Source organism: Mustela erminea, chromosome 20 (genome assembly GCF_009829155.1).
Source record: "Mustela erminea isolate mMusErm1 chromosome 20, mMusErm1.Pri, whole genome shotgun sequence".
NCBI lineage: Eukaryota > Metazoa > Chordata > Mammalia > Carnivora > Mustelidae > Mustela > Mustela erminea.
This window is the reverse complement of record NC_045633.1, coordinates 31853645-31871811: the sequence shown is the minus strand read 5'-3', so window position 1 is coordinate 31871811 and position 18167 is coordinate 31853645. Positions and strand designations below refer to the sequence as shown.

General features: G+C 54.2%; 1 protein-coding gene across 1 annotated transcript; it reads left to right on the top strand.

The window, feature by feature from the left end:
* The first annotated feature begins 56 nt into the window (after window positions 1–56).
* Window positions 57–4396, top strand: C20H7orf61 (chromosome 20 C7orf61 homolog). The gene is made up of 3 exons (XM_032328537.1): window positions 57–412; window positions 600–923; window positions 3953–4396. The coding sequence occupies exons 1-3, from the start codon at window positions 359–361 to the stop codon at window positions 4184–4186; spliced, it is 612 nt and encodes a 203-aa protein (XP_032184428.1). The 5' UTR covers window positions 57–358; the 3' UTR covers window positions 4187–4396.
* Window positions 4397–18167: the final 13771 nt, after the last annotated feature.

The following is an 18167-nucleotide window of genomic DNA, read 5'->3' as shown; positions in this document are numbered from 1 at the left end:
GCCTGCACCTTTGGGAAGGAGGGCTGAGGGCACAGGGATTGGCTCCGTGGCTCCTGGAAGGGCCTCGGGGGTTGGGGTCAGGGCCAGGCAGGGTCACACAATGGGCTAGAACTCTGCCTTCCTCTGAGTTCTCATCCACTTTGACTCCTCTCCCTGTCTCAGGGAGGGGAGGTAGGACTCAGGATGAGTTGTCAGTGAAGGCTTTCCCCCTGGATTCTCTATTTCTTTCTTCTCGGCTGTGCCTGAAGGCCCCAAGAGACCCCTCAGGTGGTGGCCACTGGCCCGCAGCCTGTTCCCCTCCACCCTTGGTACCGCATGCTTGTCCTGCCCCCTACTTGGTGCTCTTGTATTGGGGGAAATGGCTGTGGTAATGAGGTTCTTCCGATGGATTTGGCGAAAGATTACTCGCTGGGTGAGTTTCAGAGAGTCTCCCTTCCTCGTGCCATGCTGGGGTGGGAGGCGCTGGACCGTGGCCTCTAGGTCACAGAAACCCATTTGGGGAGGAGGTGGGGACACTCGTGGCCCCTTCTCCCATCTGTGATCGCTTCTCTGCCAACCGTTGTGCCCCGCCCCCCTCCTCTCCCTGTCCTGGGTCTTAGGTTTTCTTCTGGAAACACAAAGCTAAGTCCACCGTCGTGGAACACTCTGACTCCCAGAAAAGTGTAGTGAAGGTGGAGAAGACTCCCAAAGGGACCGACACGTTCAAGTTGGTTGAGCTTTGCGAGGAGGCTAAGGTCTCCAAGACCGAGGAGCCCCCCAAGGCAGCTGATGCCGTCACGCTGGTCAAATCAGTGGATCACGTCGAGGTGGAGCAGAAACGGGGGCGCCGATCCCTGCTGCAGCTTCCCCGGACAGCTGTCAAGTCCGTCTCCACACTCATGGTCTCGGCCCTGCAGAGTGGCTGGCAGATGTGCAGCTGGAAGGTCAGTCGGCACCATATTCCCCTGGTTCCCAGGGGGCCTCCCCCCTCCCTGACCCCCCATGACTCCCTCCCCGCTCCAGCCACTTGGCGGACATTGGTTTTGTGAGCCTGCCAGGCACTGAGGTGGGCAGCCCAGGGTACAGGGTGAACAAGGTTTACCCCGACTAAGGGAGCTCCAGACAAGGTCACGGGCGTTGTTGGTTCAGTGTGTTAGGGGGTGTGACACGGGAGGTCAGGGGTCTGTGGGAGCATCTCATTCAGACTCGGGGCATCAAGGAAGACCGTCCTTAGCAGAAGAAGGGGGTGAAGCTGAGATCTGAAGGTTTTGGCCCCATCTTGGGGCGGAGTGGGGGAGGGAGTGACGGGGTGCATTCCATGAAGACAGACTAGCAGGTGGGCTGGGGTGGGGGTCTGGCCCAGCGGGGGATGGGTTTGGGCAGTCCTGGGGCCAAGGACCAGCTTGTACAAGGCAGAGTGGTTGGCCATCTGTGGAGTTTGGATTTGACCTTGAGAGCGATGGGAGCCCTGTAGACATTTGAGCAGAAGGGTGTATCTCAGCTTCTCAGATCTGAATTTAGAAAGCTTGCATGCTCTCATAGGTTGTGGTGTGGCCGCCCTGGAAACATTTTAATAGTTTCTTTTTTTTTTTTTTAAGATTTTATTTATTTATTTATTTTTAAAAAGATTTTATTTATTTGTCAGAGAGAGGGAGCACGCGTAAAGCAGGCAGAGTGGCAGGCAGAGGCAGAGAGAGAAGCAGGCTCCCCACTGAGCAAGGGGCCTGATGCGGAACTTGGTCCCAGGACCCTGGAATCATGACTTGAGCCGAAGGCAGCGGCTTAACTGACTGAGCCACCCAAGCGCCCCCCTGTTGGTGGTTTGTTTGTTTGTTTGTTTGTTTGTTTTGAAGATTTTAAAAAGCGAGCAAGAGAGAGAGGGAGCACAGAAAGAGAGGGAGAAGCAGATTCCCTGCTGAGCAGAGAGCCCGACACGGGACTTGATCTCAGGACTCTGCTCTTTCCCCTCTATATGTACTGTATGATTGTGTTTATATTCTATACCACTCTTGAAATAACAAAATTATATAAATGGAGACTTGATGAATGATTATGTGGTTGTCAGAGCCTAAGGTAAGGGTTGGGGAGGTTGGCAGGTAGGTTGGTTGTAAAAGGGCAACATGATGAATTCTTTTTAAGAGTTATTTATTTATTTGACAGAGATCATAAGTAGGCAGAGAGGTAGGCAGAGAGAGAGGGGGATGCAGGCTCCCCACTGAGCAGAGAACCCGATGCGGGGCTCGATCCCAGGACACTGAGATCATGACCTGAGCTGAAGGCAGAGGCTTTAACCCACTGAGCCACCCAGGTGCCCCAACATGATGAATTCTTGAGTTGATGAAAATGTTCTGTGGCAGTGGACGACATGAACTTGTGTTTGTGAGATAGAATTGGGTAGAATTTAATACACCCACAACGGAGTACAAGCAAAGGGGGAAATGTGGATAAGATCCGCGGTTGTGTCAATGTCAGTATCCTGACGGTGATCCCGTACTAGAGTTTCGCAAGATTTTACTATTGGGGGAGTTTGGGTGAAGAACATAGGAGGCATCTGGTATTTCACAATTTCATCGGACTACAAGTCTCTCAAAGTCAGAAATGTAATTTTAAAAAGGGAAGTGTCTGGATGACTACCAAGCCAACTTATTTTGGCCTTGAATGAAATATTACAGCACTAATAATAAAGTTCACTTGGCACCCTGTGATGGGTGGGTCAGAAAAGGACAGGAGGAGGGGCGCCTGGGTGGCTCAGTGGGTTAAAGCCTCTGCCTTCAGCTCAGGTCATGATCCTGGGATCGAGCCCCACATTGGGCTCTCTGCTCGGCGGGGAGCCTGCTTCCCCTACCCCCGTCTGCCTCTCTGCCTACTTGTGATCTCTGTCGGATAAATAAATAAAATCTTGAAAAGGTAAAAAAAGAAAAAAGAAAAAAAAAGGACAAGAAGAGAGGCAGGGTATTTAAGAGGTAGAATTGTTGTAGCATCGGGGCACCTGGGTGGCTCAGTGGACTAAGCCGCTGCCTTCGGCTCAGGTCATGATCTCAGGGTCCTGGGATCGAGTCCCGCATCGGGCTCTCTGCTCAGCAGGGAGCCTGCTTCCCTCTCTCTCTCTCTGCCCGCCTCTCCGTCTACTTGTGATTTCTCTCTGTCAAATAAATAAATAAAATCTTTAAAAAAAAAAAAGAATTGTTGTAGCATCTTGTTGGATGACGGTGAAGAGGGAGGGAGAGACAGAAGTCAGAGCAGGCTGGAGGCAGTCACTGGGACGGAGAATGAAGGAGCAAGAGCAGACTTAGGGGAACAAGTGATGAGTTCAGGGCATTGGGGCAAGATGAGCTGAGATGTCGGTGGGACATTTGCATGGAGATATCTAGAAGGCAGCGGGATATACAGGCCTGGAGGTGAGGAGGGGGCTCTGGACTGGAGTTGGAGGTCAGGGGGCCATTCTGTCCTTTTTTTTTTTTTTTTTTTTAAAGATTTATTTATTTGAGAGCACAAGCCGGGGTGCAGGGCAAAGGGGGAGAGACAAACCGACTCCCTGCTGAGCAGGGAGCCCCACACGGAGCTTGATCCCAGAACCATGGGACATGACCCGAGCTGAAGGCTTAACAGACTGAGCCACCCAGGTGCCCAAACCCGCCTTTCATATTAACACAGTCTCCAGCAACCATAGTGAGGACCCAAAGATGGGTGAGACATGGTGCCTGTCTTTCAGGAGCTCGAATCCTAGAGTTCAAAACGAACAGGTCTGCAGAACAAAGAGTGTATGACATGCCAGGTTTTGAGGGAAATCCAAGGGTAGAGACAAAGAACACCTAATGCAGCCTGGGAAGGCTTCCTGGAGGAGGCGGTGCCTGAGCTAGGCCTGATTTGGGGGGCGGGGGTAGCACTAAACAAGCCTTTGCTGTTCGTCACCAGTGATTTCTCCCTAGACCAAGCTATTGACATGTGCACATCTTCTCTCTTTCTCTCATAGTCCTCTGTGAGCTCTACCTCCATTTCCTCCCAGATGAGGTCTGGGTCTACTCTGGAGACGCCAGAGGCTGAGATGCTGCGGGAAGTCTACCTGGTGCTGTGGGCCATCCGGAAACAGCTGCGACAGCTGGCCCGCAGGCAGGAGAGGCGGAGGCGGCGCCACATCCGGGCCCACGGTGGCTCCCAACCTGAGGCAGTTCAGGGCCTGAAACAGGATGCCCGGAGTCCCCTCTAGGGGGGGACCCCACATCCTCCAAAAAGCCCCCACCTCACTGTTAGGTAAGGTTGATAGGAGAGGTTAGGGCAGCAGGCCGGGAGTTGTGGGTGAGGAGAAGTTTTCATACTGTCACCCCTCATCGGGAGCCCAAGTCCAGGCCTGGGGTCCCACTTATTCCCCTTCATTCCGTTTATTCGATTTGTAAAAAAAAAAAAAAAAAAAAAAAAAGTTATCAAAATATTGGGAAATAAATATCAAATATTTCTGAGTAAATGTAGAGTGTGTTTGTGGATGGCGAGAGGCAAAGAGGGGAACTCGGAGGGGCCGGGCGGGGCTCCTCAGGAACTGGCCCAAATATGTGCGGGAGTAACTTGGGGGTTTGAGGGGGGTTGGATCCCCATGTCCAGGCCCTGGGCCCAAACCCACTTCCAGGGGGCTGATTGCCTTTGGCAGCTCTGCCAGGCCAGCAACTCCGGGCACCTGTCACAGTAGCATCCCTTTACTGAAGATACGTGGCGTCCACCAGGTCCTGAGCCCAGGCTCTCCCTGGCAATCCTACCAAGACAGGTGTTTTACACAGGTTGAAGGACCTGCCCAGGATCCTGGAGCAGGCGAGACCTGCTGGAAACTGCCCGCTCGGGCAGCCAGGTCCGGGCCCCGGCCCCTCTGGCGCTCTGGGGTTCCCCCATGGCGAGGTCAGTGGGTCTGAAGACGCGGCAGCAGCTGGACACTCATCCGTACAGAAGGCTCTAAGATTCATCGGTACAGAAGGCTCGAAGGCCCTACTGGCCGCGCCCCCCCCCCAGAGGCCGAAAACTACAACTCCCAGGATTCCGGGAGGCGGCGGGGGCGGGAGCGGGGGCGGGGACGCCGGGGAGGTCGGGGGCGGGGCAGCTGCAGCGCGTCTGCGCCGGAGGGCCTAGCGTCCTGCTGCCGTTGAGGGTGTCAGCCTGGTTCCCGGGGATTGGGGAGGGGGAGGGGAGGTGCTCGGCAGGAGGCCGTGGCCTTTTGGAGGAGGCTAGGGAGCGGGAGGCAACACAGGGTGGAGCCGCAGGTCCCCTCTTGGATACTTAGTCTGCCCTCTTGCATGGCCACACGAAGACGCAGAGGTGGCTCCCCAAGGAAAAGCAGGGATATTTCACAAAGATTGCCAAATTAGGGTGTTCTGGGAGCTTGGGGGGTGCGGAGGGGAAGGTGGAAGGGATGCCGGCAGAGGTCCCGGAGAAGGGGGAGAGGGGGAGGAGGAGGGACGTTGCGGCTGGCTGTGCTGCTGGGTCTTGCTGGCGGAGCTGGTGTGAATAGCAGGCAGGTGGGAGGCGTGAGCAAAGCTGAGGTAGTGAGGAGCAAAGGGGACAGATTGGTGGGAGCACCCAATTCCCTAGAAAAGTCGGCAAGTGCTCTCCTCTCCCCAGGACCCCTCCCCACCCTCCACTGCCCCTTTGCTGGGAATTCGGGTTTGCATTTCCCCAAAGTCTGGAAACCGCACCAGGCTGCCCAGCCCTGGAGCTCTGCTACCCTGAACCTACCGCACCTCAACCTTGCCAGCCACAGGAGTACCAGCCACCACTTACTGAGCTCCTACTGTGACTCCTTTTAGGTCTGGTTTTAAGTAATTCTCACAATAGCTTTCATTTTTGGGGAGGAGAAAACCAAGGGACAGAAAGGTGGTGTTTAATAAGTCATGCGGCTTTCACTGATGTAACTGATGAGTCTAGCTTACTCCGGACTGCAACATACATGTTACACGCACACACACACACACACCTCACAGTGTAGGTCTTCACTACATGAAATGGCCTCTCTGGGAATGTGTCTTGGTTTAGCATGAAGTCAAAGCCTGTGTTCACGCGGGGCCTCAAAACGGGCTGATACACAGTGGCTCATCTCTGGGGCTTTCAGTCAACCAATTATTCCTCCCTTCTCCCTGTGTGCAGGGAACCATCCTGGGGCCCAATGGTGTTGGTGCAGCGTCTGTGTCCCCCCGGGTGCCCAGAGGCTGGAAGGTGCTTCGCTGTGTGAAATTCAGGATCAGCCCCTCCAAGTCCTTAGAGACAGGCTCCTCTACCTGAAGGTTTCAGTGAGAGGATGGTGAGGCAGGGTGAAGGGTGGCCCGGAGGGTCATAGGTAAGGAGCCTTGCAAGTAGCTACAGGCCCAGGAGCCAACCCAGGCTTGAGGCTGTGGGCTTGTGGGAAGGCATACTGCCTTCATTTTTCTTTGGCTTCTTCAGCATCTTGGGAGTGGGAGGGGAGGAAAGGAAGAAGGTTGAGTTCAGCCAGCAGCCAAGGGAGCTGTTAGCACCTCCCACCCCTCTCTCCCTCCCCAGACATGATGGAGTTCTGTCCGGGCTTGGCCAAGCAGGGGAATGGAGACTTGCGGGAGAGAAGGGGCCAGGATGGAAGAGAAGTCTGCAGAACTTGCTTTTCCTAGATGTCTCAGTGTGCGCGGGTGGCCGCCTGCCTCGCCTTCCTAGTAATCCAGCCCAGAACCCTGGGGAAGGCCTGTGGTGGGCCCTGGGGAGGAACTTTCCAACTGGGAGGGAAGCCTAAGGGATCTCCCGGGGTAGTGATGTGTGCAGGGAAGGATGCTTACCCCTGTCATACCCCTGCTGAAACCTTCCCATAGTTTTCCATCCCTCTTGGGAAAAAACCCCATACTGTCCCCTTTGTCTAAAAGGCCCTTCTCTCAGATCCCGACACCTGGGCTTCTTGCCGGTGTGGATTGTGTACAGATGTCACCACGTCTTCCCAAACCCTTTCCCTGATGACCTGACTTAGAGATCAGGAGTGACCCGCTGTCTTGGCCATCCTGTGTCTCTCGTCATGCTTTATCTTCGGTTAGTACTTCACAGGATCGGAAATTTTATCTACGTGTTGGCCAGTATACTTGGGAGGCAGCAGTGCCGTGTAGTAGTGAAGAGCACGGGAAGCGATTTGAACGGACGCTTTCTGGTTGTGTAGCCTTGGGTAAATCGGCTAACTTCTCTGGGCCTTGGTTTTCTCATCTGTAAAATGGGGAAAGTGGGAAGTAGTGCCTGTCTCTCAGGGCTGTCTTGAGGATGAAGGAAATGATGCTTAACACAAGACAAGGAGTCACAAATGTTAGCTGCCATGATGATGGTAATGGTTACGATTTGCAGTGTACGGCTGCTGTCCCCGTGGCCTAAAACAGTACTGAGTAAAAGAAAGCAAATGTGTCTTCAGCTCCCCTCAACTCTGCTTCCTGACAGCCCAGAGCTGCCACGAAGAGAGTCGAACTAGGTAAACATTCTTGGTTTAAGCCTTTGAGCCCAGAAACAAAGTCTCAGCCCTGGACACCGGGTCTTCTCTTGACCCATGTTGCTCCCTCCGCTTTGGCCCCATCTGCTCTGGTATCTGAGCGCTGGGTGGGGTGGGGGAAGCCAGCCCCTCCTGAGCCCCACAGGGGGCTGGCCCCGGGCATGGAGGCTTTGACCTCGGTTATTCTCGGCCGCCCAGACAGGGTGTGCACATGGCTGTGTGTGCACAGACACACTCCTGTATGTCCTGTGGCTGTCTGTGGCTATATTTTGACTTGTTCCCGTGTTCCCCCTCAGGAGTGGCAAGACCAAAAGACTGTGTACGTTGCAGGGCTGGTAATGCTGTCTTCCCCTTTGTGGGAGCTGCCTGTCTGCTCCTTGGGTCATTCTGGGGGTACTGGGCAGACAGCCTATTAAGATCTCCAAGGTGGGGGGCACCTGGGTGGCTCAGTGGGTAAGCCTCTGCCTTTGGCTTGGGTCGCGATCTCGGGGTCCTGGGATGGAGCCTCATATCGGGCTCTCTGCTGCTTCCTTCTGTCTCTCTGCCTGCCTCTCTGCCTACTTGTGATCTCTCTCTGTCAAATAAATTAATAAAATCTTTAAAAAAAAAAAAAAGATCTCCAAGGGGGAAATGGACCAAAGGTAGAGATTGCCTCTTCCCTTCTCCGTCCTCTTTGTTTCGAAAGCTGAGCCCACCCGCCCCGAACCTGTCTTCCCACCTCCCTGGGGGCTGCTCGGGTCTGTGTCCCTGTGATCGCTGAGGCATGGCCTTCTGCCCGTTTCCCTTTCCCTCAGTGCCTCCTGGGGGTGAGTGGCCGTAGACAGGCAGGTTTTGCAAGACAGGCTTGGTGTTTTGTGCTGAAGGAGGAGTGCACAGCTGAGGTGTGGCAGCGGCTGGCTCAGGCTGGGGCGGAGGAGGCCCTGAGAATCCTGGTCCCCAGGATGCAGGGCTGCATAGCACCCTTCGCTCGCTGGCTTTCTCTCTCCCCCTCCGAGTTTAAGACCCAGCTGTTTTTCCTTTATTGTTTATATGCTCTGCCAGTTTTTCAACTAGATTACAGGTCTTTTCTAGAGGCCCGCAGAGTTCAATACAGAGCGTAAGAGCCTGCCCTCCGGAGCCAGACTACCAGGTTTTTGAGTCCTGGCTCTACCACTTACTAGCTCTATGGCCTTGGGCAAGTTGCTTAAACCCTCTGGGCCTCAGTTACCTTAGTTGCAAAACGGAGGTAATGCGGGGATGTTGGGAGGATTGAATGCATTAATGCACAGAAAAATGCACAGAAAAGAACAGGACTTGCCAGGGATTGGGTGCTGTAGACATGCTTATTTTTATTATTATTTCTTAGCGATATCTAGAAGCTCTTTATATAGCAAGAGGGTTAACCCTCTCTGGAATACGAGTTGCAGATTTTTTTTTTTTGAAGATTTTATTTATTTATTTATTTATTTATTTATTAAAAGAGTTTATTTATTTATTTGACAGAGAGATCACATGTAGGCAGATAGAGAGAGGGAAGCGGACTCCCTGCGGGGCAGAGAGACCAATGTGGGGCTCGATCACAGGACCCTGGGATCATGACCTAAGCGGAAGGCAGAGGCTTTAAACCACTGAGCCACCCAGGCACCCTGCAAGTTGCAGATGTTTTAACAGTCCTCTTTTTTTTTTCTTCTAACGTTTTATTCTGGAACAGTGTGGATTCGCATGCAATCATCAGAAATAATATCCGGTTTTCCCATGTAGAAGTGAAATCTTTACAAAAAATATTTGGGTATATATACACTATATTTTTAAAAATTCATTCATTATTGAGGTGAGCTCTTCTGGTAATTGTCTTTCTCTGACCTTTTTTTTTTTTTAAAGATGTTATTTATTTATTTATTTATTTGATAGCGATCACAAGCCGGCAGAGAGAGAATCAGAGAAGGGAGGGAAGCAGGGTTCCTACTGAGCAGAGAGCCCAATGCAGGGGCTCGATCCCAGGACCCTGAGATCAGGACCTGAGCCAAAGGCAGTGGCTTAACCCACTGAGCCACCCAGGTGCCCCCTGAGTTAGTGTTTTTGTTTCCCCGTCCGATACATCCCCAGTAGTGGACTTGCTGGATGGTATGGTGGTTCTATTTTTAATTTTTCGAGAAGCCTCCACACCCATTTTCCACAGTGGCCGCACCAATTTGCATTGCCACCAACAGCGCACAAGGGTTCTCCTTTCTCCACATCCTCGCCAACACTTGTTAATTCTTGTCTTTTTGAAGCCAGACATCCTAACAAGTGTGAGATTATTTACTGTTTTTTTTTTTTTCCATACAGATAGAGTTTTGACTTTTTAAAAAATGTATTTGTTTGTCAGAAAGAGAGAGAGCCCACTAGCAGGGGGAGCGGTAGACAGCGGTAGAGAAGCAAGCTACCTGTTGAGCAGGGAGCCCGATGTGGGACTCGATCCCAGGACCCGGAGATCATGACCTGAGCTGCTTCACTGAATGATCTACCCAGGTGTCCCGAGTTTTGAAATTTTTTTATGGGATCTTTGTGGTGTAACTCAGAGCATGGCATCTCTCCACGTAAGACCTTTCTAGGGTGTCTTGTAGCAGTTAGGATGAAATCCAAGCTTCTTACCTCAGCTCCTGGCTGGGGTCCCTGCCCACCGGCCTGACCTAATCGCTCCAGGTTTGCCTGTGCTGTCATTTCCACAGCGCTTGGCTGGTTTCCATTTATTTCCTCTTCCCACCCTGGGCCTTTGCAAATGCTGATTCTTCAGTTTTGAAAGTTGTTCCCCCACATTCTTCGCCTGGCTTTCTCTCAGCTGCTGCTTCTCCAGCTACCTCGGACAGGCCTTCCGGAGTCCCTGCCCCCTCCCCCCGGTCCCCTGGGCTGTGTCCCAGGGCTTACTTCAGCACAGAGCCTGGAATGCAGAGGGGCTCAGTGGATGTTTGGGGTAGGGAAGGCTGACTCATTGGGATTGCACTGCTTGGTCCTGGCCTGTCTGCTCGATGAGTTCAGCATGGGCTTCGGGGTTCAGACTCACTCCCTTTGGTGTCCCTGACTGGGCTCCCCTTCCCAAGAAGATCTTTAAGACCCACAGGAGAGCAGGACGAAGCACAAAGAGGGGGGGCTGCAAAGGAGAGGCAGGGGAGAATAGGGCTGTCCAGAAGGGCGTGGTGTGAAATAGACAGGAGTAGGAAGTCCCCGGGGAGAGCGCTCCTCATCCCTAACAGCCCACCCAGACTCATTCTTTCCCTCGACACACACACACTGTCCTCTACCTGCTCGCCTCTCCAGCCCATCCTCAGCCTCTGATAACAGGGTGCTTGCTACTCAGGACCTGTTGGGGCAACAGCTCCAGGCAGCACTGACAGGTTCCCTGGGCACCTGTTTGGCACTTTCCCCTCTCGGGACCCAGCAGCCCTGCCTCCATTCTCTGTGCCCCCTCCTCCTGTTCCCTGGTGAATGTCCAGGAAACTGGGGCCAAGCAGGGGGAAGTCAGAGGGTCTTCCACTCCCAATGTGAATGCGAGCAAAGGAGGAGGGGTCAGCACACACCCCAAGTTGGCTTCTCTGTGCCTACTTCATGAGCTGTCTGGGCAGAGAACCTGGCGCCCAGCAAAGTCAGTCCCCTGAACCCAGGGCAGTGTGGGAGGGGGACTTCAAAGCCCTATCCTGTACCTTCTCAGGCTGCAAGGAGTGCCAGGTTGACTTCTAGAGACAGACCAAGCCCCCCCCCCCCCACCCCGAACAGATAATTAGCAGTGCGCAGGAGGCGGAGCCAACTCAGAAAGACCTGGGTTCCAATCCTGCCCTTCCTGGCTGTGTGACCTTGAACAAGTGAGTGAACCTGTCTGAACCTCACTTTCCTTATCCAGAAATTACGGTAAATATTTATTTCACGTGGCTGTAGGAATGTGAATTGCCTGGCACAGGCGTGGTACCTAGTGAATGGCAACAGGTGAACAGGGCTTCTAAATATATTAGAGAAGTGGTTCTCAGGGTGTGGTCCCAGACCAGCAGCACCCCGGAAGCTGGCAGAAATGCGGACTCTCAGACCCTACCCCAGCCCCACTGAATCGGAAGCTTCGAGGGCAGGGCCCAGCAATCTGTTTCAACCAGACAGATGAAGTTGGAGAATCACGTGCAGACCATCAGATTCTGAAGTCTAGGACACATCAAAATCACCTGGGAGCTTGTTAAAAATACAGATTCCTGGGCTCAAAGCCAGGGATTGAGGTGAGACCTGGGAACTATATTTTAACCTGAGATGAATTTGAAGAGGGAGGAGGCGTGTGCCCCAGAGGCCGTCTTGGGAGAACGTCATGGAAGGAATTCAGGTAGTTGAAGGTGGGGGTGGCTGAGGACCCCCTTGAGGTGAGAGGGTATATAAAGCTGGAAACTGAAGGAATTTGCACTTTACCCTGAAGTCACTGAGTAAGGGGGAGGACGGGCACACAATGAGGGCAGTGCGTGCCAGACCTGGCCACCCGCCCAACCCCGTGACGTCAGTCCCAAAGCCCGGGGGCCCTGGCCGCCCTGGGGTCTCTCCGGCCTCCTCCCTCGGTCCGGCGGCTGCAGGTGGGAGAGACCCGGCCCGAAGGCACCACGATCGGGGGTGAGGGGGGAGTGGGGGACGACAGCAGGGCGGTCGCCTAGCTGGGGGACCTGCGCGACCCGTCACTTCACGCTCCTGGGCTCCAGGTGGCGCTGCGGAGCGCGGACGCGGGTTCCGCCCGGGCCCCGCCACCGCCCTCTCGCCGCGCCTCCGTGGGCCGGGGGATTGGAGCTGGCAGCGACCTTAGCGGGGGCGGGGTCGGCGGCGGCGGAGGTGGCCGTGTCCGCGCACAGGGAGGGGACGCTGTGTGAGCCCGCCCCTCCTCCTTGCGGCCCCGACGGCGTTAGCCCACGGAGGAGCCTCTGTCTGGTGTCTGCAGGGTCCGCCCGCCGTGGCGACGTGGGTCGTGGCACACGGGTTCCACGGGACAGTTCATTTCTAGTAAAAACGACTACCCGGCCCCGCCCCGCCCCCCAGCTAGTGAGACCCGTACCCTGTCCGGGGACAGCCGGCCCCTGTCCCCCTCTTTTCCTCCCGAGTGTCAGCAGCTCCTGTCTTGTTGCCATGTCCACCACCACCGGCCCTTTACTTCAGGCCTAGCAGGGCTGTGTGCGTATCCATCATCTCATTTAGTCCTGAAGGCAGACCATCCCTTAGGTCCTAAAGCCATCACCGCCCTTTCCCAAATCAATAAATTGCGCTTTAGTGGGGGTTTAGTAACTCCTCTGAGAGCTCACAGTTAGTGATACAGGATAGGACACAGGTCTGCCGGGCTGGAGCCCATGTTACTCTCTCTCTCTCTCTCTCTCTCTCAGCCCCACTCTATCCTTCAGCGCCACGTGTTACTGTTGTGTAGGTGGTGCACTGCACAACTCTATAATCAAGGTAGATCTCTGGAAACATTAGGGCAATTTTCCATTGCATGTCAGTGAAGGGATTTACCGAGGGGGCACATTTTTCTAATTTGCCCAAAGTTGTCTTCTGGGCTGCCCTAGTGTTCCTGTGGCCGCCTCTCCAAGTTTGTTCCTCCTCTTCCCAGCAGGTACATCTGGCATCCAGATTCCACATCGCACTGGGCTTTCTGCAGGAGCAAGGAGGTCTTCATAGAGCCCAGCCCAAGGGATCTAATGTCAGGTGACAGGGCATGGCACTACTCCTCAGTGGGATCTGTGTGTGTTGGGGGGGGGGGGTGGTCACCTCATCTGCCAGGCCGTAACTACCCCTTAGAGGCGAGAGCGTCTTGTGAGCAAGATGAGATTTTCCTGGTGGGATTCCTGGGGGGTGGGGCCCAGGCCAGGGGGACGAGACCCATGAGCCAGGCCTGTTGAGCCTCTAAGCTGATACTATACGGGCTACAGGGAGGAATCCTCCCCTTCCCAGAGCCACACTGGGCACCCCGCAGATTTGAGGGTGGACACGGAGGAGATCTGAGAGGGGGGACATGGTCTCAGGACCACCGAGCTCATTGTATGGATGGTTCCAGCACCAAGTGGGGCAGAGGTGATGCTGCGAGTGGAGTGACAGAAGCTGGCCTGGGGTCTGGAAAAGAGGAGCAAAGGCTATGGAGGGCCAGTCTCCTGGAAGTGGGAAGGGAGGGATACTGAGGCTGCGTTGGGTGCGGGGGGACACCCTGGACTGGGACCCCTGGCCGGAGGGTGGGGAAGGAAGAGAGAGTTTGATGGGATTAGGGGACTCTGGTCTCCGAGCCCCGTGTGCCAGCTTAGCTTCGGGCTGTGGTGGGGCTCTCCTGGAAAGCTGGCTTCCTCTCTTCCTCCCTTTGAGCCTGCACCTTGTCTTACCTCAGTTCCTTGCTCACTGGATGGCTCCCAAAGCACAGAACCTGTTCCATGCCTCCGGCAATCCCTGCATCCACTTTGTGCTTCTAGGATTTTCTCTACTGCCAAGGAGCAGCCAGGACCTCAGGCTCAACTCTTTCAAGTTGCATCAGAGAACATGCTGCTTCCCGCGGTGCCTGGTGGGCCTGGCTGTTGTGGGCACATCTGTACAGACGTCCTGTGCTGCTGCTCAAGGCTGGGAGTGAGGCTTGGGAGGGCTGGATGGAGAGGCTGCCTTGGCCAGTGGGGCAGGGAGATGCTGGAATCCTGGGGAGAAGGGAGGAGGGTCCCAGGCAGGAGAGAGGAAGGGGCTGGTTGCAGGAGATGCCAAGAGGAGGAGACCAGGACTTGGGTGGAGGCAAAAGATTGAACTTTGTGAGTGTGTGTGTGTGTGTGTGTGTGTGTGTGTGTGTGTGGTTTGGGGGAGGGGATGTCCTGTCTGGAACATAGGCTGCTCAGAGATCAATTTATATAGCTCCCCCCCGCTTTAAAAATGAGAAGACTGAGGCCCAAAAGGAGACAGATGGTGTTGCTGGAGGGGACTCGGGTTGGGAGGCCTGTCCTTTGGCTTCTGGCCCCAGGCCCAGTCCTGTGTGGGATGTGAGTCCCTCCTACTCCTCTCTCTGTCCCCAAGAGCAGACTTTGGACCTGGGGCTGCAAATGTGGTATCTGTGCACACACACACTTCTTCAGCCGCCCCACATGGTGTGGAAGGTGTGGAAGGCCTCTTTCTCTGCCAAGTTCACTTCTTGCTGGGCTACCCAGTTCTTCCTCGCAGCCCGTCCATGCCCCCAGCCCAGCACCAACTCAACTCCGGCTCTCCGCTCAGCCCGCTGGCCCCAGAGCAACAAGCCTTTCTTCAGCCTAGTATGTGGATAGGGAAGGTACTGGGAATCTGGGGGTTTTCTTAGGTTGAGGGACTGACACTGCTGCGCATGGCAGAGACAAACTTGTGGGGGTCCGGTGCTGATTCCTAGGGCTCTGCTCGCACAGCCCAGGGTTTCACTCTCCTAAAACTCAGTGTCTAAGGCCGCGACTTCTCTTTCTTTCTTCCTTTCTTTTTCTTTCTTTCTTTCTTTCTCTTTAAATATTTATTTATTTATTTGACAGAGAGAGAGATCACAAGTAGGCAGAGAGGCAGGCACAGAAAGAGAGAGAGGAGGAAGCAGGCTCCCTACCAAGCAGAGAGCCTGATGTGGGGCTCGATCCCAGGACCCTGGGACCATGACCTGAGCCAAAGACAGAGCCTTAACCCACTGAGCCACCCAGGCGCCCCAAGGCCTCGGTTTCTTGAGCATGCTACCTGGTCACCACGGCTACCTGATACTGTGGATGTGATCAGACACCAGCTGCGTGACCACCCCCCACCCCAACCCCGGATCTTAAGATGTTGGAGACCACTGGACGGGCATGGCTAGACATAGACCCTCCCCATTAACTTCTTCCCATGGAGCTGATAGGGCTCCCTCATCTCTTACGCCACACAGAAGGACCCCCCGCACCCCGGTCAGTCATTCCTCTATCATGTCAACAGCAGGCTCCCCTCCCCAGTGCCTCCAGCACTCTGCCTGTTCTCCTACGTCCCACTCTTCGTCCTTCTGCCTTCAGCTGTTTGCTTTGACAACTCTCTGGAGCCTGGCGAACCCCTCTCAGGACAAAAATGGTCCTTCAAGACCAAATCCTTCCCACTATGGGGACGCTGCCAAGGTAAGAGTGTGGCTGAGATCCTGGGGAGCACGGTGTGGCTGGAGCCTGGGGTGCAACCCAGACCTTTCCCCCAGCTGAATTAGTTTTCTGGGGCTGCTGGAGAAGTTGCCACAAACTTAGTGGCATCAGACGCCAGAAATTCATCCTCCCACAGTGCTGGAGGCCAGAAGTCTGCGATCAGTTTCCCGGAGCTGAAATCAAGGTGTGAGGAGAGCTGGGCTCCCTCCCAAGGCTCCAGAAGAGAACGTGATTTTTGTTTCATCCAGCCTCTAGTGGCCACATCACCCGGATCTCTGTCCCACTGTCTCCTCCTCTTCTGTGTCACGTCTCCGGTTGCCTTCCTCTTTTAAGGGATGGGGCCTCATATCTCTGGGGGGTCATTATTCAGCCTCCTATACCAGCAAAGTCTGGAGGGGAACGACCACATTTCTCCCCAAGTTGTGCATCGCAAATGGTATTTGCCGAGAGCCCCCTTTCATGCCCCGCTGCCCCACCTGCAGGTTGGGAACCACTAGGGGTTGTGGCTAAGAACCCGGGTAGTCAGACAGACCCCTGGGGATGGGCTGGGGCATCTCAAAGTATCTTTTGAGCAGCTACCCGAAGATTTAGGGTATGTCCTTCTCAAAGTATGGGCCACGGCCAGCAGGATGACTCTGGGAGTTTATTAGAAATGTAATTTCTGGGGCACCTGGCTGGCTCAATGGGTTAAAGCCTCTGCCTTCGGCTCAGGTCATGATCCCAGGGTCCTGGGATCGAGCCCCACATTGGGCTCTCTGCACCGCAGGGAGCCTGCTCCCCACCCCCCCCGCCCTCTGCCCGCCTCTCTGCCTACTTGTGATCTCTGTCTGTCAAATAAATAAATAAATAAAACCTTAAAAAAATCAAAAAAAGAAATGTAATTTCTTAGGGGCGCCTGGGTGGCACAGTCAGTTAAGCCTCCGACTTTTGGTTTCAGCTCAGGTCATGATCTCAGGGTTGTGAGTTCGAGCCCTGTGTCCGGCTCCGTGCTTGGTGCAAAGTCTGCCTGTCCCTCTCCCTCCCCCTGCTTCCTCTTGGGCACGGGCTTGCTCTCTCTCTTAAATAAATAAAATCATTTTTAAAAATTAAAAAAAAATGTGAATAAGACCTCCAACAAACACACAGTGATTGGTAGAATGAAAAGAAGGCAGGCCGTACCGCGTGCCTAAATCTTCGGGTAGCTGCTCAAAAGATATTTGTAGCATAAATGAAGGAGCCATTCAATGAGTAATAATGGAATACGGATGGTGTGTTTTTCACTTACTTGACAAACACTTACTGAGTCCGTTTGGGGTCTGCCCGGTGCGAAAGGGAATTCCCCAGAGTCCCTGACATTGCTAGGTGGCAGCAGAGAGGGGGGTAAACGGATGTTTGCAATGCGGGGTGAGAAGGGCCCCAGCCAGGGGGTGTTTGGATGGGCTGTCCAGGAGCCCGCAGATGGAAAGGAGGAAATAGTTGTGGATTTTCGTGCTTTCATATGTGGGTTATCTTTTGCAACTCTGAAAAGAGCACGAGTGTATATGGTCTCTTACCTATGCTCACTTGCCGGATGCCCGGGAGCAGACAACTTGGCCTCTGTGCTGGAAGATCTATTTCCTCACCTGCAAAATGGGAATCAGGACACCCCCCGGGGTCTTGCTTTAAGCAGCATGCCTAGCTTAAAGGAGGTTCTGAAAGCTGTTCAATCGCTCCTTGTAGTTTCCCCAGCAATCCTGTGATGTAGGTATTAACATTCATTTGAAGTCTAGAAGGGAGAGAAATATGTTAGAGACCTAGGCCAAGCTTAGTTACTGCAATCCAGCCCAAAATGAGGCATTGAGCTCCCTGGCAGCAGGGGGGCAGAGGATGAAAGGGATGGTTACTATCTTGAGAGTTCCTTAATTTACATAACAAAAGGAGGCCACCGAGTTCCTACCGGGAACCCTTAGCACAGCTTTCCCCAGGCCGGCCCTCTCCTGCTCCAGCTCTCAGCTAGAGGCTTGGCGGCAGCACAGTTTCCACAGGGAAGCTGCAACTGAGTCACAAGCCTGCTTTGATTCAAGGGGAAGGGACCCAGACCCCACCTCTCAAGCGACGGAGCGGCAAAGAAATTTTGGTCATTTAAAAAAAAAATTAAATAAATCCCAAATTGTTGGAATCAGGGCTAGTGTTTACAACCTGAAAAGAGTACTTTACTCTTATTTGACAAACATTTATTTTCTCTCTGTGTGGCAGACCCTGTCCTGGGCTCTGGGGAACACGGGCCCCCACTGCCTTGTCTGAGCCTAAGTGGCAGACAGGTGCCCTGGGCCCTGGCCCTCTGGCCCTACCAGATGGAGACCAGGGGTCTTCTAAGCTCTGATGTCTCCTCTGCTTTGAGCCCCCAGGTTCTGAGAGAGAGCCCGTCTGTGCCTGGGCAACCCATGGGGGCAGCGTGGGGGAGGTGGGGACAGTGTGGGGGTGGAGACACAGGCCCGGAAGGGGAAGGCTTTGGAGGCTGGCTTCAGCTTTGAATGAGAGAGAATGGAGGTCTGTGGGGGCTGGGCCCGTTGTCCCAGTAGTTCTGGGGAGAAAAGTCCCTTTGCTCCCCAAGACTCCCCCAGGCTCAGCAGTGACGGACACCAGCGGGCTCTGGGCCCAGTTTCCTT

Bases quoted from the DNA above. Each gene is read 5' to 3' on its own strand.
- C20H7orf61 (XM_032328537.1), top strand. From the start codon at position 359: ATGGCTGTGGTAATGAGGTTCTTCCGATGGATTTGGCGAAAGATTACT. The intron at 413-599 runs GTGAGTTTCAGA...CCTGGGTCTTAG, and splicing joins GGCGAAAGATTACTCGCTGG to GTTTTCTTCTGGAAACACAA. The intron at 924-3,952 runs GTCAGTCGGCAC...TTTCTCTCATAG, and splicing joins GGCAGATGTGCAGCTGGAAG to TCCTCTGTGAGCTCTACCTC.